This window comes from Coregonus clupeaformis, chromosome 19, assembly GCF_020615455.1.
Source record: "Coregonus clupeaformis isolate EN_2021a chromosome 19, ASM2061545v1, whole genome shotgun sequence".
Classification (NCBI taxonomy): Eukaryota; Metazoa; Chordata; class Actinopteri; order Salmoniformes; family Salmonidae; genus Coregonus; species Coregonus clupeaformis.
The window spans coordinates 9,399,933-9,427,254 of NC_059210.1; the positions used below are offsets into that span (position 1 = coordinate 9,399,933).

At 46.3% G+C, this 27,322-nt stretch overlaps 1 protein-coding gene across 1 annotated transcript in view; it reads right to left on the reverse strand.

Moving 5' to 3' along the window:
• LOC121531607 (probable 2-oxoglutarate dehydrogenase E1 component DHKTD1, mitochondrial) overlaps positions 1 to 25,160 on the reverse strand; it is a 42,747-nt gene extending 17,587 nt beyond the window's left edge. The window contains exons 1-9 of the mRNA XM_041836903.2: positions 24,857 to 25,160; positions 23,047 to 23,199; positions 21,392 to 21,603; positions 20,777 to 20,971; positions 20,259 to 20,528; positions 18,704 to 18,875; positions 13,554 to 13,752; positions 8,575 to 8,734; positions 1,559 to 1,711 (exon numbers count right to left, since the gene is read on the reverse strand). Of these exons, the coding sequence (XP_041692837.2) occupies positions 1,559 to 1,711; positions 8,575 to 8,734; positions 13,554 to 13,752; positions 18,704 to 18,875; positions 20,259 to 20,528; positions 20,777 to 20,971; positions 21,392 to 21,603; positions 23,047 to 23,199; positions 24,857 to 25,043 (1,701 nt within the window). The 5' untranslated portion in view covers positions 25,044 to 25,160. The remainder of the gene's footprint in view (positions 1 to 1,558; positions 1,712 to 8,574; positions 8,735 to 13,553; positions 13,753 to 18,703; positions 18,876 to 20,258; positions 20,529 to 20,776; positions 20,972 to 21,391; positions 21,604 to 23,046; positions 23,200 to 24,856) is intronic.
• Positions 25,161 to 27,322: the final 2,162 nt, after the last annotated feature.

The following is a 27,322-nucleotide window of genomic DNA, read 5'->3' on the forward strand; positions in this document are numbered from 1 at the left end:
ATACACTCAATTAGTATTTGGTAGCATTGCCTTTAAATTGTTTAACTTGGGTCAAACGTTTCGGGTAGCCTTCCACAAGCTTCCCACAATAAGTTGGGTGAATTTTGGCTCATTCCTCCTGACAGAGCTGGTGTAACTGAGTTAGGTTTGTAGGCCTCGTTGCTCGCACACACTTTTTCAGTTCTGCCCACACATGTTCTATAGGATTGAGGTCAGGGCTTTGTGATGGCCACTCCAATACCTTGACTTTGTTGTACTTAAGCCATTTTGCCACAACTTTGGAAGTATGCTTGGGGTCATTGTCCATTTGGAAGACCCATTTGCGACCAAGCTTTAACTTCCTGACTGATGTCTTGAAATGTTGCTTCAATATATCCACATCATTTTCCTTCCTCATGATGCCATCTATTTTGTGAAGTGCACCAGTCCTTCCTGCAGCAAAGCACCCCCACAGCATGATGCTGCCACCCCAGTGCTTCACGGTTGGGATGGTGTTCATCGGCTTGCAGGAACCCCCTTTTTCCTCCAAACATAACGATGGTCATTATGGTCAAACAGTTCTATTTTTGTTTCATTAGACCAGAGGACATTTCTCCAAAAAGTAAGATCTTTGTCCCCATGTGCAGTTGCAAACCGTAGTCTGGCTTTTTTATGGCGGTTTTGGAGCCGTGGCTTCTTCCTTGCTGAGCGGCCTTTCAGGTTATGTAGATATAGGTCTCGTTTTACTGTGGATATAGATACTTTGCCCAGGGACTGCGGTTGAAAATTAGCCGGCTGGCTAAAACCGGCACTTTTACTGAAACGTTGATTAATGTGCACTGTCCCTGTAAAAATAAACTCAAACTCAAACTCAAACTTTTGTACCTGTTTCCTCCAGCATCTTCACAAGGTCCTTTGCTGTTGTTCTGGGATTGATTTGCACTTTTCGCACCAAAGTACGTTCATCACTAGGAGACAGAGCGCGTCTCCTTCCTGAGCGGTATGACGGCTGCGTGGTCCCATGGTGTTTATACTTGCATACTATTGTTTGTACAGATGAACATGGTACCTTCAGGCGTTTAGAAATTGCTCCCAAGGATCAACCAGACTTGTGGAGGTCTACAATTTGATTTCTGAGGTCTTGGCTGATTTCTTTTGAATTTCCCATGATGTCAAGCAAAGAGGCACTGAGTTTGAAGGTAGGCCTTGAAATACATCCACAGGTACACCTCCAATTGACTCAAATGATGTAAATTAGCCTATCAGAAACTTCTAAAGCCATGACATCATTTTCTGGAATTTTCCAAGCTGTTTAAAAGCACATTCAACTTAGTGTATGTAAACTTCTGACCCACTGGAATTGTGATACAGTGAATTATAAGTGAAATAATCTGTCTGTAAACAATTGTTGGAAAAATTACTTGTGTCATGCACAAAGTAGATGTCCTAACCGACTTGCCAAAACTATAGTTTGTTAACAAGACATTTGTGGAGTGGTTGAAAAACTAGTTTTAATGACTCCAACCTAAGTGTACGTAAACCTCCGACTTCAACTGTATATTCTATAAAGTGTTACTACCGCCACGTGCATCTTCCCCAGGTGACCATGTAGCTGGACCCCTTCGGGGATCTCCACAGATTTGGCCCCTACGTACTGCAGCAGGGGGGCAGGCACCCCGGTGTCCCAGTGAGTGACCCTGGCCTGGGGCTCCACCAGACCTCCCCAGCGCCCCTGAAACAACAACAACAACACAACTTTATTAGTCCATTTGTTACAGCAAACAATAGAAGCATGCATTCTGCTCGTTTCTCCAACACCTCAGAATGCTCTCATCAGCAGACCTGGGTACAAACGGTCACATATTTTGAGCGTTTGCTTTAGTCTGCCTGTAGTGCCAACTATTCTATTGGTTCCATTGTACGAGGCAAACTCAAACAAGCCCATCTAAAGTATTTGAAATTATTGCACATCACAGACCGGCAGGTTGGTGGGTGGAACGCTGTAGAGAGTAATGTTACCTGGTGGGTGAAGGGCTGTAGAGAGTAATGTTACCTGGTGGGTGGAGGGCTGTAGAGAGTAATGTTACCTGGTGGGTGGAGGGCTGTAGAGGGTAATGTTACCTGGTGGGTGGAGGGCTGTAGAGGGTAATGTTTCCTGGTGGGTGGAGGGCTGTAGAGAGTAATGTTACCTGGTGGGTGGAGGGCTGTAGAGAGTAATGTTACCTGGTGGGTGGAGGGCTGTAGAGAGTAATGTTACCTGGTGGGTGGAACGCTGTAGAGAGTAATGTTACCTGGTGGGTGGAGGGCTGTAGAGAGTAATGTTACCTGGTGGGTGGAGGGCTGTAGAGAGTAATGTTACCTGGTGGGTGGAGGGCTGTAGAGAGTAATGTTACCTGGTGGGTGGAGGGCTGTAGAGAGTAATGTGTGATGTCACGAGAGGCTACACAGCTTTCAGCGGGATTGCTCAAGTAGTGCAAGGAGGCCAGGTTCAACCAAAACAAGGATTTTATTAAAGGTCTTGGGAAACTAACGAAAGTATAACACAATACTGTTCTCTGGTGGCTCTTAAGGGTTAACAGTTCAGGGATGTCTCTTCCACATCCAAAATCATAACTCTCCCTCGCTCAAATAACTTTTCCCCAGTCTTACTGTCTTCCACGTTGCAGCTAGTGGCCAACCCAGCAAAACGTCCTTCCAAATGTCCCACACGTATTTCCACAGGTGCATATATCCAAAGGTGAGTATTTCCCAAAGGTAAGTATCTCCAAATCCTTATATTCCTCATGGAAGTGGACGTGCAGCACTCTTGTCCTCCAGAGAGCCCAGCCTTGAGACCGTGTCTCTTCCCTTCAACAAACCTTCAGCTCATCAGCTCCTGATTGGTTTCAGCTGCGTGGGAAGATTGGCCATAGAGGGTTGGAGTTCCCGACCATACCAGCAGATGGAGCCATAGCTGTCTGGGTTTGCAGCCATCTCAGGGGGATGTAACGTCCCTCCAGGACACAGCCTCTCGTGACATCACACATCCCCCTCCTCGGGACCGACGTCCTCGTCGGGGTAAAGGCAGCGAAGAAGGCATCACGCCGGGAGAGGGCGTCCGCATTGCCGTGGTGCTTGCCAGCCTGCTCTCTCTTCAACTCCTCCACCTCTAGGACCAGGGACTCAGCCTCCTGTTGTCTCTCCTTGAGTTTCTTACTGAACGCATCAGCCTTGGTTTTAGCAGAGTTTAGCTTCTGTTGAGCAGCTTTCAGTTCCTTCTCTCTCTCTGCCTCCGCATTCTTCATCTTGTTCTCCAACACCTTGTACTTCTCCTCTGCCTTTTCTGGACCTCCTTACTACTGCGCAGGGTCTCCTCACACTCCTCGATGGTCCTGCGCAGCCTCTCCAGCTCCTCCTGTTGCTTATGGAAGGAGCTCTGTTGGAGTTTAGCCTGGAGGATATCTAACTCTTCTGTCTTCATGTCTAACTGTTGCTTTAACAAACGATACCTCTCAGCGGTCGCTTTCAGACCAGACAGTTCCTTGTCCAGATTCTGTAGCTCCGTCTCTGTGTCGGTCTGGGCACCTGCCATCCCTATCAGAGCCCGGGGCGGGAGTGAGTAACTCGGAGGATTGCACCGGAGCCTTCCCAGGATGAGTCTTGCCTCTCCGTTTCCGAGGTACTCGGGTTATCCTCTCCTGAGACTCTCTCCAGAGTGGGTAAAAGGCTGGGCAGTCTCGTCCAATTAGGACAGGGACGGGGAGGGAATCAACCACCCCCGCCGTCGTGTGTATGGTTCCCCGTGTGCTGGTCATTGTAAGTTCAGTAATGGGGTATTCTCTGGTGTCCCCATGGACACAGGAAACTGGGAGGACTTTCCCCGGGGTCAGACACGTTGGGCCCACCAAATCCTTACGCACCAGGGTGGCCCGGCTACCAGAATCCAGTAAGGCTTCCACATCATGGTGATTCACAGTTACCGGGCAGGTGGGGGTCGATCTGGGCCGCCATCTACGACTCCCAGGAGCGAGGCAAAAGCGGTGTGTGGGTGCTGAGCCGGAGGACTCCGCAGTGGGCATAGGTTCATCGGCTGGTTTCCCACACTGCCAGGAGATATGTCCCATCTCCCCCACACCGGTAACACTGTCGAGTTTCCCCCTCCTGGTGTACTCTTCTTGGACCCGCCTGGTTTCTGGCTCCCCCTGGAGCCGGGATAAGTCCTGACGTGGCTGGGTTCGAGACCTTGGGGTCCTTTGGACGGGTTCTTCCCATTTGTGGTGGGGCCGCACTCCTGGGGTCTTTTCGGGAAGCATTCAGCATCTCCGCTGTGGCCTGGTACTTTTCCACAGCTTCCACGGTCAGATCAGCCGTGGTCAAGGCCTGTTGACTGATGAACCGTTTTGCCTCATAAGGCAGGGCGCGTAGGTAACGATCCACCACAACGGCCTCCACCACCGCCGCTGCTGTATTCCTCTGCGGATCCAGCCATTTCCTTGCGATTCGGACAAGTTCATGCATCTGCGCCCGAGGAGGTTGGTCTGGTTGGAAGGTCCAGCTGTGAAAGCGCTGGGCCATACCAAACTTTGTGAGTCCATATCTGCTGAGGATCTCAGACTTCAGGGCATCATAGTCAGTAACCTGGTCAGGGCCCAGGTCCCGGACAGCATTCAGCGCTTCCCCGGTTAGAAAGGGGGCTAACAGACCAACCCACTGTTGCTTGGGCCAGGCTTCCCTAGTGGCCGTGGCCTCAAATGCATGCAGGTATGCCTCAATGTCATCGGTAGCTCCCATCTTAGATATAAAGTCACTTGCCTTTATTGGGCGGGTATTTTGGACCACCCTCTGTCTCTGCAACTGCAATTCCTCTGCCTTCAGAAGGTTGGCTTTCTTTTGCTCCTCCAAGAGAGCCACGTTTGCTTGCATCTGGGCGTGCTGGCCAGCAACAAGGGCTTTCAATATGTCCTCCATTTCAGTCGGGCGGGGAGCCTACGGCCAACTTGGAAAACTGGGTGATCAAACCTTCGGTATCCTCCTCTGACATGCACTATTAACGCTTGAGCGTGCCCGTATTCTCCACCATCTGTGATGTCACGAGAGGCTACACAGCTTTCAGCGGGATTGCTCAAGTAGTGCAAGGAGGCCAGGTTCAACCAAAACAAGGATTTTATTAAAGGTCTTGGGAAACTAACGAAAGTATAACACAATACTGTTCTCTGGTGGCTCTTAAGGGTTAACAGTTCAGGGATGTCTCTTCCACATCCAAAATCATAACTCTCCCTCGCTCAAATAACTTTTCCCCAGTCTTACTGTCTTCCACGTTGCAGCTAGTGGCCAACCCAGCAAAACGTCCTTCCAAATGTCCCACACGTATTTCCACAGGTGCATATATCCAAAGGTGAGTATTTCCCAAAGGTAAGTATCTCCAAATCCTTATATTCCTCATGGAAGTGGACGTGCAGCACTCTTGTCCTCCAGAGAGCCCAGCCTTGAGACCGTGTCTCTTCCCTTCAACAAACCTTCAGCTCATCAGCTCCTGATTGGTTTCAGCTGCGTGGGAAGATTGGCCATAGAGGGTTGGAGTTCCCGACCATACCAGCAGATGGAGCCATAGCTGTCTGGGTTTGCAGCAATCTCAGGGGGATGTAACGTCCCTCCAGGACACAGCCTCTCGTGACATCACAAATGTTACCTGGTGGGTGGAGGGCTGTAGAGAGTAATGTTACCTGGTGGGTGGAGGGCTGTAGAGAGTAATGTTACCTGGTGGGTGAAGAGCTGTAGAGAGTAATGTTACCTGGTGGGTGGAGGGCTGTAGAGAGTAATGTTACCTGGTGGGTGGAGGGCTGTAGAGAGTAATGATACCTGGTGGGTGGAGGGCTGTAGAGAGTAATGTTACCTGGTGGGTGGAGGGCTGTAGAGAGTAATGTTACCTGGTGGGTGGAGGGCTGTAGAGAGTAATGTTACCTGGTGGGTGGAGGGCTGTAGAGAGTAATGTTACCTGGTGGGTGGAGGGCTGTAGAGGGTAATGTTACCTGGTGGGTGGAGGGCTGTAGAGAGTAATGTTACCTGGTGGGTGGAGGGCTGTAGAGGGTAATGTTACCTGGTGGGTGGAGGGCTGTAGAGAGTAATGTTACCTGGTGGGTGGAGGGCTGTAGAGAGTAATGTTACCTGGTGGGTGAAGGGCTGTAGAGAGTAATGTTACCTGGTGGGTGGAGGGCTGTAGAGAGTAATGTTACCTGGTGGGTGGAGGGCTGTAGAGAGTAATGTTACCTGGTGGGTGGAGGGCTGTAGAGAGTAATGTTACCTGGTGGGTGGAACGCTGTAGAGAGTAATGTTACCTGGTGGGTGGAGGGCTGTAGAGAGTAATGTTACCTGGTGGGTGGAGGGCTGTAGAGAGTAATGTTACCTGGTGGGTGGAGGGCTGTAGAGAGTAATGTTACCTGGTGGGTGGAGGGCTGTAGAGAGTAATGTTACCTGGTGGGTGGAGGGCTGTAGAGAGTAATGTTACCTGGTGGGTGGAGGGCTGTAGAGAGTAATGTTACCTGGTGGGTGGAGGGCTGTAGAGAGTAATGTTACCTGGTGGGTGGAGGGCTGTAGAGAGTAATGTTACCTGGTGGGTGAAGGGCTGTAGAGAGTAATGTTACCTGGTGGGTGGAGGGCTGTAGAGGGTAATGTTACCTGGTGGGTGGAGGGCTGTAGAGGGTAATGTTACCTGGTGGGTGGAGGGCTGTAGAGGGTAATGTTACCTGGTGGGTGGAGGGCTGTAGAGAGTAATGTTACCTGGTGGGTGGAGGGCTGTAGAGGGTAATGTTACCTGGTGGGTGGAGGGCTGTAGAGAGTAATGTTATCTGGTGGGTGGAGGGCTGTAGAGAGTAATGTTACCTGGTGGGTGGAACGCTGAGAGAGTAATGTTACCTGGTGGGTGGAACGCTGTAGAGAGTAATGTTACCTGGTGGGTGGAGGGCTGTAGAGAGTAATGTTACCTGCAGGTTGATGGGTGGAGGGCTGTAGAGAGTAATGTTACCTGGTGGGTGGAACGCTGTAGAGAGTAATGTTACCTGGTGGGTGAAGGGCTGTAGAGAGTAATGTTACCTAGTGGGTGGAGGGCTGTAGAGAGTAATGTTATCTGGTGGGTGGAGGGCTGTAGAGAGTAATGTTACCTGGTGGGTGGAGGGCTGTAGAGAGTAATGTTACCTGGTGGGTGGAGGGCTGTAGAGAGTAATGTTACCTGGTGAGTGGAGGGCTGTAGAGAGTAATGTTACCTGGTGGGTGGAGGGCTGTAGAGAGTAATGTTACCTGGTGGGTGGAACGCTGTAGAGAGTAATGTTACCTGGTGGGTGAAGGGCTGTAGAGAGTAATGTTACCTAGTGGGTGGAGGGCTGTAGAGAGTAATGTTATCTGGTGGGTGGAGGGCTGTAGAGAGTAATGTTACCTGGTGGGTGGAGGGCTGTAGAGAGTAATGTTACCTGGTGGGTGGAGGGCTGTAGAGAGTAATGTTACCTGGTGGGTGGAACGCTGTAGAGGGTAATGTTACCTGGTGGGTGGAGGGCTGTAGAGAGTAATGTTACCTGGTGGGTGGAGGGCTGTAGAGAGTAATGTTACCTGGTGGGTGAAGGGCTGTAGAGTGGTCCTCTGTAGCTCAGCTGGTAGAGCACGGCGCTTGCAACGCCAAGGTAGTGGGTTCGATCCCCGGGACCACCCATACGCAAAAATGTATGCACGCATGACTGTAAGTCGCTTTGGATAAAAGCGTCTGCTAAATGGCATATTATTATTATTATTATTATTAGAGAGTAATGTTACCTGGTGGGTGGAGGGCTGTAGAGAGTAATGTTACCTGGTGGGTGGGGGGCTGTAGAGAGTAATGTTACCTGGTGGGTGGAGGGCTGTAGAGAGTAATGTTACCTGGTGGGTGGAACGCTGTAGAGGGTAATGTTACCTGGTGGGTGGAGGGCTGTAGAGAGTAATGTTACCTGGTGGGTGAAGGGCTGTAGAGAGTAATGTTACCTGGTGGGTGGAGGGCTGTAGAGGGTAATGTTACCTGGTGGGTGGAGGGCTGTAGAGAGTAATGTTACCTGGTGGGTGGAGGGCTGTAGAGAGTAATGTTACCTGGTGGGTGGAACGCTGTAGAGAGTAATGTTACCTGGTGGGTGAAGGGCTGTAGAGAGTAATGTTACCTAGTGGGTGGAGGGCTGTAGAGAGTAATGTTATCTGGTGGGTGGAACGCTGTAGAGAGTAATGTTACCTGGTGGGTGGAACGCTGTAGAGAGTAATGTTACCTGGTGGGTGGAACGCTGTAGAGGGTAATGTTACCTGGTGGGTGGAGGGCTGTAGAGAGTAATGTTACCTGGTGAGTGGAGGGCTGTAGAGAGTAATGTTACCTGGTGGGTGGAGGGCTGTAGAGAGTAATGTTACCTGGTGGGTGGAGGGCTGTAGAGAGTAATGTTACCTGGTGGGTGGAACGCTGTAGAGAGTAATGTTACCTGGTGGGTGGAACGCTGTAGAGAGTAATGTTACCTGGTGGGTGGAGGGCTGTAGAGAGTAATGTTACCTGGTGGGTGGAGGGCTGTAGAGAGTAATGTTACCTGGTGGGTGGAGGGCTGTAGAGAGTAATGTTACCTGCAGGTTGATGGGTGGAGGGCTGTAGAAGATCATGTTGGCCAGCTTGTCGTTTAGCATGCCGTAGTGGGCTGTCCTGATAGCAACACGCTCCTCCTCGGTCATCAGGCCCTCTGAGATCAGCTGGTCAGCGTAAGAGTCTGGGGTGCTCTTCCTGGAGCTGGGGGGAATGAGGAAAGGGTAGGTATTTGATGTCATTTGGACATTGTTCTGTAGTCAAGAGCATACAAGGGCAAACAGTCTAAAGCAAATAATATACAATTGGAAAACAATAAGGTAAGGTCAGGGTTTAGTGATGTCACATGGCTTCATGGTCAGTTCATTCTTATACTGTAATTAAGTATACAATCAAGCCTTTCGAAAGTATTTGAAGGCCAAGTTAACAAACAGATCACCGACCACTTCGAATCCCACCGTACCTTCTCCGCTATGCAATCTGGTTTCCGAGCTGGTCATGGGTGCACCTCAGCCACGCTCAAGGTCCTAAACGATATAATAACCGCGATCGATAAAAGACAGTACTGTGCAGCCGTCTTCATCGACCTGGCCAAGGCTTTCGACTCTGTCAATCACCGCATTCTTATTGGCAGACTAAATATCCTTTGTTTCTCAAATGACTGTCTCGCCTGGTTCACCAACTACTTCTCAGAGTTCAATGTGTCAAATTGGAGGGCCTGTTGTCTGGACCTCTGGCAGTCTCTATAGGGGTGCCACAGGGTTCAATTCTCGGGCCGACTCTATTCTCTGTGTATATCAATGATGTCGCTCTTGCTGCTGGTGACTCTCAGATCCACCTCTACGCAGACGACACCATTTTGTATACATCTGGCCCTTCATTGGACACTGTGTTAACAAACCTCCAAACGAGCTTCAATGCCATACAACACTCCTTCTGTGACCTCCAACTGCTCTTAAATGCTAGTAAAACTAAATGCATGCTCTTCAATCGAACGCTGCTTGCACCCGCCCGCCCGACTAGAATCACTACTCTCGGCGGGTCTGACTTAGAATATGTGGACAACTACAAATACCTAGGTGTCTGGTTAGACCGTAAACTCTCCTTCCAGACTCACATTAAGCATCTCCAATCCAAAGTTAAATCTAGAATCGGCTTCCTGTTTCGCAACAAAGCCTCCTTCACTCATGCTGCTAAACATGCCCTCGTAAAACTGACTATCCTACCGATCCTTGACTTCGGCGATGTCATTTACAAAATAGCTTCCAACACCCTACTCAGCAAATTGGATGTAGTCTATCACAGTGCCATCCGTTTTGTCACCAAAGCCCCATATAATACCCACCACTGTGACCTGTACGCTCTTGATGGCTGGTCCTCACTACATATTCGTCGCCAAACCCACTGGCTCCAGGTCATCTATAAATCACTTCTAGGCAAATCCCCGCCTTATCTTAGCTCATTGGTCACCATAGCAACACCCACCCATAGTATGCGCTCCAGCAGGTATATCTCACTGGTCATCCCCAAAGCCAACACCTCCTTTGGCCGCCATTCCTTCCAGTTCTCTGCTGCAAATGACTGGAACGAACTGCAAAAATCTCTGAAGCTGGAGACACTTATCTCCCTCACTAACTTTAACCATCAGTTGTCAGAGCAGCTTACCGATCACTGCACCTGTACACAGCCCATCTGAAATTAGCCCACCCAACTACCTCATCCCCATATTGTTATTTATTTTGCTCATTTGCACCCCAGTATCTCTATTTGCACATCATATCTTGCACATCTATCATTCCAGTGTTAATACTAATTGTAATTATTTTGCACTATAGCCTATTTATTGCCTTACCTCCATAACTTACTACATTTGCACACACTGTATATAGATTTTCTATTGTGTTATTGACTGTACGCTTTGTTTATTCCATATGTAACTCTGTGTTGTTGTTGTTTTTAAATCGCACTGCTTTGCTTTATCTTGGCCAGATCGCAGTTGTAAATGAGAACTTGTTCTCAACTGGCTTACCTGCTTAAATAAAGGTGAAATATATATATTTTTTAAACAGTTCAAGGAAATAAACAAGATAATTTGTTCTCAATGACTTAGGCTACCTGGTTGGATAAATCACTGGAAAACCTTACGTTGGCAGTTTGCACTTTCCAGAATGTCACTTATTAGTAGAACCCTGTCCAATTAATTGATCGTTAAATACCTCAGAGGGTAGTGAAGTGAACAACCTACCGGATGACCTCGTACATGGCAGGGTTAGTGAAGTGAACAACCTACCGGATGACCTCGTACATGGCAGGGTTAGTGAAGTGAACAACCTACCGGATGACCTCGTACATGGCAGGGTTAGTGAAGTGAACAACCTACCGGATGACCTCGTACATGGCAGGGTTAGTGAAGTGAACAACCTACCGGATGACCTCGTACAGTGGGGAAAAAAAGTATTTAGTCAGCCACCAATTGTGCAAGTTCTCCCACTTAAAAAGATGAGAGAGGCCTGTAATTTTCATCATAGGTACATGTCAACTATGAGAGACAAATTGAGGAAAAAAAATCCAGAAAATCACATTGTAGGATTTTTAATGAATTTATTTGCAAATTATGGTGGAAAATAAGTATTTGGTCACCTACAAACAAGCAAGATTTCTGGCTCTCACAGACCTGTAACTTCTTCTTTAAGAGGCTCTTCTGTCCTCCACTCGTTACCTGTATTAATGGCACCTGTTTGAACTTCTTATCAGTATAAAAGACACCTGTCCACAACCTCAAACAGTCACACTCCAAACTCCACTATGGCCAAGACCAAAGAGCTGTCAAAGGACACCAGAAACAAAATTGTAGACCTGCACCAGGCTGGGAAGACTGAATCTGCAATAGGTAAGAAGCTTGGTTTGAAGAAATCAACTGTGGGAGCAATTATTAGGAAATGGAAGACATACAAGACCACTGATAATCTCCCTCGATCTGGGGCTCCACGCAAGATCTCACCCCGTGGGGGTCAAAATGATCACAAGAACGGTGAGCAAAAATCCCAGAACCACACGGGGGGACCTAGTGAATGACCTGCAGAGAGCTGGGACCAAAGTAACAAAGCCTACCATCAGTAACACACTACGCCGCCAGGGACTCAAATCCTGCAGTGCCAGACGTGTCCCCCTGCTTAAGCCAGTACATGTCCAGGCCCGTCTGAAGTTTGCTAGAGTGCATTTGGATGATCCAGAAGAGGATTGGGAGAATGTCATATGGTCAGATGAAACCAAAATAGAACTTTTTTGGTAAAAACTCAACTCGTTGTGTTTGGAGGACAAAGAATGCTGAGTTGCATCCAAAGAACACCATACCTACTGTGAAGCATGGGGGTGGAAACATCATGCTTTGGGGCTGTTTTTCTGCAAAGGGACCAGGACGACTGATCCGTGTAAAGGAAAGAATGAATGGGGCCATGTATCATGAGATTTTGAGTGAAAACCTCCTTCCATCAGCAAGGGCATTGAAGATGAAACGTGGCTGGGTCTTTCAGCATGACAATGATCCCAAACACACCACCCGGGCAACGAAGGAGTGGCTTCGTAAGAAGCATTTCAAGGTCCTGGAGTGGCCTAGCCAGTCTCCAGATCTCAACCCCATAGAAAATCATTGGAGGGAGTTGAAAGTCCGTGTTGCCCAGCGACAGCCCCAAAACATCACTGCTCTAGAGGAGATCTGCATGGAGGAATGGGCCAAAATACCAGCAACAGTGTGTGAAAACCTTGTGAAGACTTACAGAAAACGTTTGACCTGTGTCATTGCCAACAAAGGGTATATAACAAAGTATTGAGAAACTTTTGTTATTGACCAAATACTTATTTTCCACCATAATTTGCAAATAAATTCATTAAAAATCCTACAATGTGATTTTCTGGATTTCTTTTTCTCATTTTGTCTGTCATAGTTGACGTGTACCTATGATGAAAATTACAGGCCTCTCTCATCTTTTTAAGTGGGAGAACTTGCACAATTGGTGGCTGACTAAATACTTTTTTTCCCCACTGTACATGGCAGGGTTAGTGAAGTGAACAACCTACCGGATGACCTCGTACATGGCAGGGTTAGTGAAATGAACAACCTACCGGATGACCTCGTACATGGCAGGGTTAGTGAAGTGAACAACATACCGGATGACCTCGTACATGGCAGGGTTAGTGAAGTGAACAACCTACCGGATGACCTCGTACATGGCAGGGTTAGTGAAGTGAACAACCTACCGGATGACCTCGTACATGGCAGGGTTAGTGAATTGAACAACCTACCGGATAACCTCGTACATGGCAGGGTTAGTGAAGTGAACAACCTACCGGATGACCTCGTACATGGCAGGGTTAGTGAAGTGAACAACCTACCGGATGACCTCGTACATGGCAGGGTTAGTGAAGTGAACAACCTACCGGATGACCTCGTACATGGCAGGGTTAGTGAAGTGAACAACCTACCGGATGACCTCGATACATGGCAGGGTTAGTGAAGTGAACAACCTACCGGATGACCTAGTACATGGCAGGGTTAGTGAAGTGAACAACCTACCGGATGACCTCGTACATGGCAGGGTTAGTGAAGTGAACAACCTACCGGATGACCTCGTACATGGCAGGGTTAGTGAATTGAACAACCTACCGGATAACCTCGTACATGGCAGGGTTAGTGAAGTGAACAACCTACCGGATGACCTCGTACATGGCAGGGTTAGTGAAGTGAACAACCTACCGGATGACCTCGTACATGGCAGGGTTAGTGAAGTGAACAACCTACCGGATGACCTCGTACATGGCAGGGTTAGTGAAGTGAACAACCTACCGGATGACCTCGTACATGGCAGGGTTAGTGAAGTGAACAACCTACCGGATGACCTAGTACATGGCAGGGTTAGTGAAGTGAACAACCTACTGGATGACCTCGTACATGGCAGGGTTAGTGAATTGAACAACCTACCGGATAACCTCGTACATGGCAGGGTTAGTGAAGTGAACAACCTACCGGATGACCTTGTACATGGCAGGGTTAGTGAAGGCGGGTTCGTCCAGCTCGTTGTGTCCCCACTGTCTGTAGCAGAGCAGGTCCAGGATGACATCCTTCCTAAAGCGTCTCTGGTACTCCACCGCCAGCCGCGTGGCTCGCACCACCTCCTCTACATCATCACCGTTCACATGGATCACCGCACAGCCCACCATCTTACCTGGAGAGGGGAGAACACACACAGAGTGAGATATTACAGATGTATTGACATTCCCATATAAATATATTACTGATTATAATTCCCATAGAGATATACTTGAAATATGTTATAATTATGTTAGCGATATTATAATTCCCAATTTTATTTATGAAACTAAAGTATATATACACACTACCGTTAATGTTGTAAATGTCTATTGTATCTGGAAACGGCTGATTTTTATTGGAATATCTACATAGGCGTACAGAGGCTCTGGCTGGGCCACTCAAGGACAATCAGAGACTTGCCCCAAAGCCACTCCTGTGTTGTCTTGGCTGTGTGCTTAGGGTCGTTACCCTGTTGGAAGGTGAACCTTCCACTCAGTCTGAGGTCCTGAGCGCTCAGGAGCAGGTTTTCATCAAGGATCTCTCTGTACTTTGCTCTGTTAATCTTTGCCTCGATCCTGACTAGTCTCACAGTCCCTGCCGCTGAAAAACATCCCCACAGCATGAAGCTGCCACCACCATGCTTCACCGTAGGGATGGTGCCAGGTTTCCTCCAGACGTGACACTTGGCATTCAGGCCAAAGAGTTCAATCTTGGTTTCATCAGACCAGAGAATCTTGTTTCTCGTTGTCTGAGAGTCTTTAGGTGCTTTTTGGCAAACTCCAAGCGGGCTGTCATGTGCCTTTTACTGAGGAGTGGCTTCCGTCTGGCCACTCTACCATAAAGGCCTGATTGGTGGAGTGCTGCTGAGATGGTTGTCCTCTGTCAGAGAGACCATCGGGTTCTTGGTCAACTCCCTGACCAAGGCCCTTCTCCCCCGATTGCTCAGTGTGGCCAGGAGGCCAGCTGTAGGAAGAGTCTTGGTGGTTCCAAACTTCTTCCATTTAAGAATGATGGAGGCCACTGTGTTCTTGGGGACCTTCAATGCTGCAGACATTTTTTGGTACTCTTCCCCCCCAGATCTGTGCCTCGACACAATCCTGTCTCGGAGCTCTACGGACAATTCCTTCGACCTCATGGCTTGGTTTTTGCTCTGACATGCACTGTCAACTGTGTGCCTTTCCAAATCATGTCTATTCAATTGAATTTACCACAGGTGGACTCCAATCAAGTTTTAGAAACATCTCAAGGATGATCAATGGAAACAGGATGCACCTGAGCTCAATTTCAAGTCTCATAGCAAAGGGTCTGAATACTTCTGTAAATAAGGTACATTTCTAAAAACCTGTTTTTGCTTTGTCATTATGGGGTATTGTGTGTAGATTGATGAGGAAGATGTTGTATTTATTTATGGGTGGTCCTCTGTAGCTCAATTGGTAGAGCATGGCGCTTGTAACGCCATGGTAGTGGGTTCGATCCCCGGGACCACCCATACGTAAAAATTTATGCACACATGACTGTAAGTCGCTTTGGATAAAAGCATCTGCTAAATGGCTTATTATTATATTATTATTTCATCCATTTTTGAATAAGGCTGTAACACAACAAAATGTGGAAAAAGTCAAGGGGTCTGAATACTTTCTGAAGGTGCTGTATACACACACACACACACACATTATAATTCCAATAGATATTATTCCCATAGATATACAGTGAGGGAAAAAAGTATTTGATCCCCTGCTGATTTTGTACGTTTGCCCACTGACAAAGACTTTTAAGCAGGTCAACATTCACAAGGCCGCAGGGCCAGACGGATTACCAGGACGTGTACTCCGAGCATGTGCTGACCAACTGGCAAGTGTCTTCACTGACATTTTCAACATGTCCCTGACTGAGTCTGTAATACCAACATGTTTCAAGCAGACCACCATAGTCCCCGTGCCCAAGAACTCTAAGATAACCTGCCTAAATGACTACCGACCCGTAGCACTGACGTCTGTAGCCATGAAGTGCTTTGAAAGACTGGTCATGGCTCACATCAACAGCATAATCCCAGAAACCCTAGACCCACTCCAATTTGCATACCGCCCCAACAGATCCACAGATGATGCAATCTCTATCGCACTCCACACTGCCCTTTCCCACCTGGACAAGAGGAACACCTACGTGAGAATGCTATTCATTGACTACAGCTCAGCATTCAACACCATAGTGCCCTCTAAGCTCATCACTAAGCTAAGGATCCTGGGACTAAACACCTCCCTCTGCAACTGGATCCTGGACTTCCTGACGGGCCGCCCCCAGGTGGTAAGGGTAGGTAACAACACATCTGCCACACTGATCCTCAACACGGGGGGCCCCTCAGGGGTGCGTGCTCAGTCCCCTCCTGTACTCTCTGTTCACCCATGACTGCATGGCCAGGCACGACTCCAACACCATCATTAAGTTTGCCGACGACACAACAGTGGTAGGCCTGATCACCGACAACGATGAGACAGCCTATAGGGAGGAGGTCAGAGATCTGGCCGTGTGGTGCCAGGACAACAACCTCTCCCTCAACGTGACCAAGACAAAGGAGATGATTGTGGACTACAGGAAAAAAAAGAGGACTGAGCACGCCCCCATTCTCTTCGACGGGGCTGTAGTGGAACAGGTTGAGAGCTTCAAGTTCCTTGGTGTCCACATCACCAACGAACTATCATGGTCCAAACACACCAAGACAGTCGTGAAGAGGGCACGACAAAGCCTATTCCCCCTCAGGAGACTAAAAAGATTTGGCATGGGTCCTCAGATCCTCAAAAAATTCTACAGCTGCACCATCGAGAGCATCCTGACTGGTTGCATCACCGCCTGGTATGGCAACTGCTTGGCCTCTGACCGCAAGGCACTACAGAGGGTAGTGCGTACGGCCCAGTACATCACTGGGGCAAAGCTCCCTGCCATCCAGGACCTCTATACCAGGCGGTGTCAGAGGAAGGCCCTCAAAATTGTCAAAGACTCCAGCCACCCTAGTCATAGACTGTTCTCTCTGCTACCGCACGGCAAGCGGTACCGGAGTGCCAAGTCTAGGTCCAAAAGACTTCTCAACAGCTTCTACCCCCAAGCCATAAGACTCCTGAACAGCTAATCATGGCTACCCGGACTATTTGCACTGCCCCCCACCCCATCCTTTTTACGCTGCTGCTACTCTGTTAAGTATTTATGCATAGTCACTTTAACTCTACCCACATGTACATATTACCTCAACTACCTCAACTAGCCGGTGCCCCCGCACATTGACTCTGCAACGGTACCCCCCTGTATATATAGCCTCCCTACTGTCACTTTATTTTACTGTATATATAGCCTCCCTACTGTCACTTTATTTTACTTCTGCTCTTTTTTTCTCAACACTTTTTTGTTGTTGTTGTTTTATTCTTACTTTTTTTGTTGAAAATAAATGCACTGTTGGTTAAGGGCTGTAAGTAAGCATTTCACTGCAATGTCTGCACCTGTTGTATTCGGCGCATGTGACCAATAAAATTTGATTTGATTTGATTTGATTTGATCAGTCTAGAATTTTAATGGTAGGTTTATTTGAACAGTGAGAGACAGAATAACAACAACAAAATCCAGAAAAACGCATGTCAAAAATTTTATAAATTGATTTGCATTTTAATGAGGGAAATAAGTATTTGACCCCTCTGCAAAACATGACTTAGTACTTGGTGGCAAAACCCTTGTTGGCAATCACAGAGGTCAGACGTTTCTTGTAGTTGGCCACCAGGTTTGCACACATCTCAGGAGGGATTTTGTCCCACTCCTCTTTGCAGATCTTCTCCAAGTCATTAAGGTTTCGAGACTGATGTTTGGCAACTCGAACCTTCAGCTCCCTCCACAGATTTTCTATGGGATTAAGGTCTGGAGACTGGCTAGGCCACTCCAGGACCTTAATGTGCTTCTTCTTGAGCCACTCCTTTGTTGCCTTGGCCATGTGTTTTGGGTCATTGTCATGCTGGAATACCCATCCACGACCCATTTTCAATGCCCTGGCTGAGGGAAGGAGGTTCTCACCCAAGATTTGACGGTACATGGCCCCGTCCATCGTCCCTTTGATGCGGTGAAGTTGTCCTGTCCCCTTAGCAGAAAAACATCCCCAAAGCATAATGTTTCCACCTCCATGTTTGACGTGGGGCTGGTGTTCTTGGGGTCATAGGCAGCATTCCTCCTCCTCCAAACACGGCGAGTTGAGTTGATGCCAAAGAGCTCGATTTTGGTCTCATCTGACCACAACAATTTCACCCAGTTCTCCTCTGAATCATTCAGATGTTCATTGGCAAACTTCAGATGGGCATGTATATGTGCTTTCTTGAGCAGGGGGATCTTGCGGGCGCTGCAAGATTTTAGTCCTTCACGGCGTAGTGTGTTACCAATTGTTTTCTTGGTGACTATGGTCCCAGCTGCCTTGAGATCATTGACAAGATCCACCCGTGTAGTTCTGGGCTGATTCCTCACCGTTCACATGATCATTGCAACTCCACGAGGTGAGATCTTGCATGGAGCCCCAGGCCGAGGGAGATTGACAGTTACAGTTATCTGTTGTCTCCTTCTCACCAAGCTGCTTGGCGATGGTCTTGTAGCCCATTCCAGCCTTGTGTAGGTCTACAATCTTGTCCGTGACATCCTTGGAGAGCTCTTTGGTCTTGGCCATGGTGGAGAGTTTGAAATCTGATTGATTGATTGCTTCTGTGGACAGGTGTCTTTTATACAGGTAACAAGCTGAGATTAGGAGCACTCCCTTTAAGAGTGTGCTCCTAATCTCAGCTCGTTACCTGTATAAAAGACACCTGGGAGCCAGAAATCTTTCTGATTGAGAGGGGGTCAAATACTTATTTCCCTCATTAAAATGCAAATCAATTTATAACATTTTTTTTGTTGTTATTCTGTCTCTCACTGTTCAAATAAACCTACCATTAAAATTATAGACTGATCATTTCTTTGTCAGTGGGCAAACGTACAAAATCAGCAGGGGATCAAATACTTTTTTCCCTCACTGTATATAAAAATTCCAATTAAGATTTTTAGATACAGTGATAGATTTTACATACCAACATCGCTGCAGTATAAAGACGATCTCCCTCTCGCAGACGGAGTGGTATAACCCACTTGGTTGTTTACAATGAGGTGGATGCTCCCACCGACTCTGAAGTGGGGGAGTAGTGAAATGGTGAATGTCTCTGGAACAATTCCTTGACCCGAGAATGAGGCATCCCCATGGACCTGAGAAAACGAAGGATAGGTTCCACAATAATCACCAGTTAATTGCAGGCCTGAAAGTTGGAAAATATCCTTCATAATTGACGTCAACGATGGACCACGCCGGTATGTCTATATAAACTTTACTTCAGTGTCATAATCCCTTTCCACTATCCCTCTTTATTACATATTGTACCATAAGTGCTTTTCAACTGTGCAAGGCAAATTCACTAGAGAGCAATAAAGTATCCTATTCTATAGAGGTTTGGCTGAGTGAATGTGTTTCTAGTTCAGAGGGGTAAGCAGGATTAACAAGTTAGCCAGCTAACTTTGATAAACAACCAGAAATAACTATAGATTTCTGGTTCATTAAGAAAGCTAAACTTCGATATGTGTTTTTGGTTGTCGAGTCAATTAGACCATGCCCATTTCAAGCTTATATTTCTCAAAAATATAAACTTTCTTTCATAATATTTAGGCAAGTTATCTGACTAACTCCTTAATTCCCCCTCAGGAGACTGAAAAGATTTGGCATGGGCCCTCAGATCCTCAAAAGGTTATACAGCTGCACCGTCGAGAGCATCCTGACTGGTTGCATCACTGCCTGGTATGGCAACTGCTCGGCCTCCGACCGCAAGGCACTACAGAGGGTAGTGCGTACGGCCCAGTACATCACTGGGGCCAAGCTTCCTGCCATCCAGGACCTTTATACCAGGCGGTGTCAGAGGAAGGCACAAAAAATTGTCAAAGACTCCAGCCACCCTAGTCATAGACTGTTCTCTCTGCTACCACACGGCAAGCGGCACCAGAGGGCCAAGTCTAGGTCCAAAAGGCTTCTTAACAGCTTCTACCCCCAAGCCATAAGATTCCTGAACAGCTAATCAAATGGCTACCCGGACTATTTGCATTGACCCACTCTTTTACGCTGCTGCTACTCTGTTTATTATCTATGCATAGTCACTTTAACTCTACCTACATGTACATATTACCTCGACTAACCTGTGCCCCACACATTGACTCTGTACCGGTACCCCCTATATATAGCCTCACTACTGTTATTTCACTGCTGCTCTTTAATTATTATAATTTTTTTTACTTATCTATTTTACTTAACACTTATTTTTCTTAAACTGCATTGTTGGTTAAGGGCTTGTAAGTAAGCATTTCATTTGGCGCATGTGACAAATACATTTTGATTAGATTTTTGCCCAGGGGGCCACATTCCATCCTCACCAAGGTCCAAAGGGCCACACTTCATACTGGTTATATTGGCTTTCCAGACAATACTCCACAGGTTATATTGTCCTCAGGCTGAACATTGTCTTTCAGGGGAGTAGTCTCCCTCCTGTTGAGCCGCGTCTAGATATGTGTCTACGTACGGCTATGTCTATGGTCTCAGTACCATACCTGGAGACAGACAACTTTATCACCAGGCTGAGCGTTCTCATCTGGGGAGTAGTCTCCCTCCTGTTTGAGCTGCTGGCGGGCGCGGGTCTTCCCCTGGGTTACTGGGTTGATGGCCTCCAGGTGGGAAGGGTTGGGCAGCATGGTCACATGGAGTGGGTGGGCAGCACCGAAGTCCAGCTCTACAGAGGAGGTGAGGTGGGAGAGGACATCCCCGATGGAGGGAGAGTCTGCTGGGAACTCACTGAGGCCACGCATCTTACGGAACATCAGCTGGAGGTGGAGGGACAGAGGAGACAGGAGGTGCACATCCCAAATAAATATAAAACAATCAATCAATATATGAATAAATACAAGTTTAAAGTCCAAGGAGCGAACCCTGAGGAAGGCAATTGGTGTCAAAACATTGGTTCATTCATATGGATTGGGAGTGTGAGACCATCTTTATTAGTCATCCCAGGGTCATTCATGGTAGCCATTACAGTCATGACCTTTGACCTGGAAGATGTCTGAACCCTGACCTCTGGTGGGAACTGCAGCAGCCCCGTGAGGAGGTTGAGTCTTCCGCGGTGAGGCATCCCCATGACGATGTCTGTCACCCCGCTGTGGGAAGACAGACGGAACATCTCGTAAAACACTCCCATCATGCTCTCTGCTCCCTCACCGCCATAACGCTTCACCGTGGAGAACTTTGTGGCCAGAAAGTGATCGAACTCCTGAGGTAACACAAGAAACAGGTTGTTATTGTACAAGAGAACGTGTTCTCGATTACTTCTGGTTAAATAAAGGCAAAATACTAAAATAAATAAGTCAGCAAGATCTGTCTCAGTCTTTCTTGGAAATAGGACAAAAAAAACAATACCACCTCATTCTCGCTAATAAGATAATGACTTTATTATTCTCATGGGGAGATTTGTACTAGATGCCAATTACTCTGATGTTAGATAAGATCATAATTTTTATTAGTTAGGCTATTAAAGCTCAGACTATAAATACAGTACGACAACGTCTCTCTATCAATCCATTCCTCCCTCCCTCCATCCATCTACCTGTGATGCCAGCATTAGCTTGGCCCGTTCTCTCCTCTGTGGATGTCTCTTTCCATTTATCCATTATCCCTCCCTCCATCCATCTACCTGTGACTCCAGCATGAGCTTGGCCAGCTTTTTCCTCTCCTCCACAGTAAACATCTCTTTCTTCAGCTCCTCGAAGCGGTCTGCGAGCCACTCCCTTTCCTCCAGGCTGGTCAGCTGACTGGTCTCTATGGAAATGCGGCCACAGTAGGCCCCCTCCAGGTAGGCAATCACCTCCTCCACCGACGCCTCGGCTTTACCAAAATGCTGTAGTCCTGGATGAAAAGGAGTTCATATAAGAGTCTCCCTTGAGGCTTTTTCTTTTTATCAGGTGAACCCTGCCTGAGAAAGATCTGTTTGGTCGCAAATGTGTTGCAGTATGCAGGACAAATCATGTGTGTTTGTGTTGTACATGTGACGCAATAGAATTAAGAATTCCTCATCTCCATGTAGGGATGAAGGTGATGGATATTATAGACACCCTGAATAACTCAAATGTATTTATAAAGCCCTTTTTACATCCCCAGTTTTCAGAAAGTGCTTTTACCCTCTGAATCATATCCACTATTTAATGTGTATTACCTGCATTTGAGTGGTCTATTAATTTGGGAGTGCTTATGTAAGGGATAATCAGCTTGGGGCTCTATGCGTTCTCTGGAAAACAATGAACGACGTGAAAGGTGTGTTCCACAACGCGCTAGTGGAGTGGAACAGACCTTCCACGGAGTTGCATTATTTTCCAGAGAACGCATAGAGCCCCAAGCTGATTATCCCTTTTATACCATGGCTACAATTTAACTAATTTACCGCTAGAAATGAATTCATTTGCAGATAGAAATGTGTTCAAGATCCAAAAGTAGCTAGCAAGTTTACTAGATAGTAACAGTAGTTGCCTTGGCAACCAAACATACAGACTTGCTAGTTTAGTTAACCAAACCATCAGTCTAGCTTGCTATTACAGAAATCTAATTAAACAATGCCGATAATGTTTTCAATTTGACTTTTGCTTTCAAAAGCAGCTCAAACATGGAACAAGAATGAACTATAGCCATTGAATTATATCGTGCAAATATCCCGTGCGTTACAGGGAAATAATGCACGCTCTAGAATTCCCTTCAAGCCAATCAGAAATTAGTATTCAACAATGCCATGGCATAAACAGTAATTACTGAGGTGTGAGATATTATTATTGACTGTCACTGAAATTGCTTCATCCCCAGGCGACACCATCCACTCAGAATGCGACACCATCCACTCAGAATGAGAGCCTGTGTTAAGTTGATGTATTGATGTTAAATTGACGTGCTGCGAGCAAGTCAACATACAAATTAGCATTAGAAGTTTGGGCCATTTCCAGGCACACAGGGATGCGCTTCCCATTTAATTGGTCTAACTGTAATGTATGGTTGGTTTAGCAATTCAAATGTTTGGTGATGGGTTTAACATTGGCCTCTCCGTAAGGCTTCCCTCTTACCTACACTACAGTAGAACTACCTAGTAGTAGCTAGCTAGTAGCCTAGTAGTAGCTAGCTAGTAGCCTAGTAGTAGCTAGCTAGTAGCCTAGTAGGAGTATGAAGATAGTATTAGTAGACAGAAAACGCTGTCAATGTGAAGTGTATTTATTGATAGATTGATTTAAATCAATGAAGAGTTCTACCCATCCCATTACAAACTCCTTTAAAATGAAGAAGTCAATAGACCACATAGCCATAGCCTACCTGATGTGTTGAGGGGTCCTTGTACAGCCCCAGTCAACATGTTGATCTCTGGCACACTGTCCTCCACTGGGTCGTCGGGCAGCAGAGGGTTAATTTTAGCAGCCTTGTGTCCATGTGTTCGGTAAGCCTCCACCAGACGTGCTAGCCCATGGTCTGTGTAAACGGAGGAGGGGGGTAAATCCATTTTGATTTGAACGAAACCTTCCATACATATTTGCCCATTGTAGAAGTGCTCAGAACGTGACTTTTTTGACCTGAATGCCAAAACATTCAACAGATAAAGGTGCTCAAAGTTGACCCATTTTGCATACCCCACCATACCATGAGACATCCATGATAAACGGCCACCTTTCTAATGGCGTACCAGCTAGCCTAAACTGCAGTGGTCTGTAAGGATAGGTCCATTCTATTCATTATATTTCTATGATTGAAATGACAACCATCTAGTATTCAAGAGCATGTTGTGTCTCAACCGATGGCGGGCACAACACAAAACCTCCGATGATGTAAAGTAGGGTCCAAGCTAGCTCTTGAAAACCCTTCTCCATATCTAGAGTTTTCAACAGTTACAGTCGCCCACTGATTGCTCCGTGTGAACTACAATTCCAACGCTGTGTTTTAATGTCTATAATCATCGCTTTCATACCGGTTTTTCGAAGCATATGCCCCTTGTCTTTCATATCAGCGATAAATAATCTTTCAAATAAAAAATATACTTACTGTTGAAGTTTTGTACAGATCCACAAGCTGTGTGTGCCTCCAGTTGACAAACTATACTTCCTCCCCAGTTACACACAGGTGTTTGGAGCACGCTAGATAGCTAATTAAGCACGTAAGTGTCATGAAAAGCCAGAAAAGGCTGTTGTGGACCCTCTGGAAAGTCCTAAAATATGCCCCTGACCGCGGTGGTGGTGGAGGATGCAAAGTATGTATATAAGCAAGTTGCTCTTTTTTGAAGACATCTCCAAGCTATAACTGCCACAAACTAATTCAACTGGTACCATGGAAATACTTTTAGCCAGCTAAGTCCACAACGTTTCTTCAGAAATGTCATTGTCTAGTTATTTTAAAATCTCAAATTGATAAAGTTGTAATGCACTGATTCTCTTCACTGCAGATCTGACACATCACACCACTGTTCAACGGGGCCACTACACTCCAGATTGCCTTCTACGCTCAAAGGTCCTTGATGAGGATCCACCCCATCACACCACTCTTATTAATAATTAATACAATAAAACATTGGACCGTTATATACACTGTGTCCCAGTCTTTCTATGTATGTAATGTCTGTGGGTGAATTATGAAACATTACTGTATGCAGATGTGCAAAAAATGTTCATGTAGATTTGTTTTTGCCATTGCTTGACCTATTTGAAATGTAAGAATATGTTGCAGATTTAAACTTTAATTGGTGATAATGGAAACAAATAGAAATGCAATTAACAATGTTTTCAATGTCCAACTTTATCCTCTGCAATACTTTTTTTTACAGTAGGTAATACACTGTAGTCAGTTAGTCATTACCAGGTTATGATGAGGTCTTAACTATGACCAGCAGGCTACATAATATAGCGGGCCGAATTATGACCAGCTGGTCATATTGTGGTCAGAAAAATACGTCCTATTCTGCTCAGTAAAAAGACCGGGGGGGTTAACAGTTTGCGACCAGAATAAGACGTCATACGGATGTCTTTTCAACCAGTTTTTGCCCACTGGGAATGTTGTCCAATAGTTATTTTCCAATTGATAATGACAAAGAATAATTGCTAAAGGTTTAAGATGTTCATTATCAGCAAAACCTACTGACCTCGATTGAGTGCAGTGATATACGAGACTGGGTCACCGTGCAACTCCGGGTGCCCCTGGCTTTGTTTGGGTCGGTACCCGTAGACTCCTTTCTGGGTGTGATACAGACAACTGACGACTGGTCGAAAGACACTGAGAGGTACTCGGCTGACGCGGTGCAAGTTTTTCAGGAATAGTATCGCTGACATGATTTGAAATGAATAAAATAAGTTAAAAAACGACGCTAGCTAGCTAGCTAGACGGTTACACACACTTCAGAGCAGCAGCCACACTGCTTGTGAAAGACAGGAGGTGACACCATACTGCAAGCTGATTGGTTTAGCCGTCGGCGTGTTTCGTGGAAGCGCAGAAAGTGTTCGGGTTAAATGGAATTATGTATATCCATCCAAATTACATGGATATATAGCTTAATGTTGAATCAATTAAGGTGCGTGTGTAGCCTGTAGAATCAGATTGTAATGTATCACTTTCACGCTTATATCAGGTATGATTGGCGTCCCAGATGATTTTGCGCAACAAGTGTCTCCATCATGCTGGTGCAGTTGGGTTTGGCCTCGTAAACCCTCCATTTTGCCCAAAGCCAGTGGTGAGGAGGAGCGTTTACGTTCTTCTTTATTCTTAGATGAGGTTTAACGGCGGTTGGCATCCAATAAATGTTGCATTACCGCCACCTACAAGACTGGAGTACAACTCCCTTATACTTTGCCAAGAGAGTGCAAAGCTGTCATCAAGGCAAAGGGTGGCTATTTGAAGAATCTCAAATATAAAATATATTTTGATTTGTTTAACACTTTTTCGTTTACTACATGATTCCATATGTGTCATTTCATCGTTTTGATGTCTTCACTATTATTCTACAATGTAAAAAAATTGTAAAAATAAAGTAAAACTCTTGAATGAGTATGTGTGTCTTTTGACTGGTAGTGTACATCCCTTGTTGGCCTATATCCCTCTGTACTGGTACAGATCTACTACTCACACCCCTCCTCTCAGGATCCCTCCCCTTTGACCCATCTTCCTCTACTTTCTTCAATGCCTCAGCATATGACAACTTCTGCACTACTCTAACCCTGGAAACCTCAACCTGCTCATCACGCAAACGGACAGAAAACCGTAGCATTCAATGCATTGACAGGGAGATGACAGCAGAAAATGAGGACATGTTCATTGGGACAATTGAAGTGAAACAGAGTGAAGTACAATGTAGCTCAGCTAGTGAATATCAATGAGAAAAATACTGAGAAAGAGCAGTGGACAGAAACACTGAAAATAAACAACCAGAAACGTACTGTTAAGCTGGATACGGGAGCTGAGTGTAAAGTCTTGTCCACCAGAGACTTGAAAACGCTTAAAGTGAAAGTGAGTGGAGATTCCATGCAAAAATCCAACCGCAAGCTAGTGACATATTCTGGCCACCAGATGGAGCCAAATGGCAAGAAAACACTCAAATGTCAAGACAAAAAGTGTTTGAACTGGAATTTAAAGTGATAGAACAAGATGCACCTGCAATACTTGGAAGATCAGCTTTTCTGCAAATGGGCTTAATACAAAGAATATTCAAGCTTGAACAAAACACATTTGGAGGGAATATGAAGATTTATTCACAGGACTTGGATGTGTTCCAGTAGTTCATCACATACAAATAGACCCAGAAGTCACACCAGTGATTCACTCCCCCAGAAAAGTTCCTGTAGCACTAAAAGAAAAACTTGAAAAGGAACTGAACTGAATGGAAAAGATGGATGTCATCGTCAAGCAAACTGAGCCTACTGAATGGGTAAACAGCTTGGTGACAATCGTGAAGCCAAACAAAATACGGGTATGCATGGTCCCACAGGATCTAAACAAAGCCGCCAAGAGAGAACATTATCCTTTACGTACCATTGAAGAGGTAGTTGCTAAAATGCCTAACGTTAAGGTATTTTCAGTTGTTGATGCAAACCAAGGATTCTGGCAAATCCAACTGGATGAAGAGAGCTCCCGACTCTGCAAATTCAATACGCCGTATGGGAGGTGTTCATTCAAGAGACTGCCGTTCGGAATTGCGTCCGCTCCAGAGGTGTTCCAGAGGTGCCTCGCCCAGCATTTGGAAGGTCTGGAAGGTGTCGTAAACATCATGGATGACATTCTTGTCTGGGGTGATGACACAGAGCAGCACGACCGGAGACTGAGACAGCTACTAGATAGACTGAGAAGCATCAACTTGAAACTGAATAAGGACAAGTGCAAAATCAGAATGACAGAAATTCGCTACATTGGACGTGTTAAGCAAAGAAGGCCTGAAACCAGACTCTGCAAGATACTGCAACATTCCCATGGATCTCTGAAGCGCTGCTTTGTCCTCTGGCATTTCTTGTATTGCTCTGACCTTTTCAGAGTTCATCCCAAATCTCTCAGATGTCAGCGCACCACTGAGACAACAGCTGGAAGGAGACGTTCAGTGGCACTGGGAGTCTGCACAGGAACA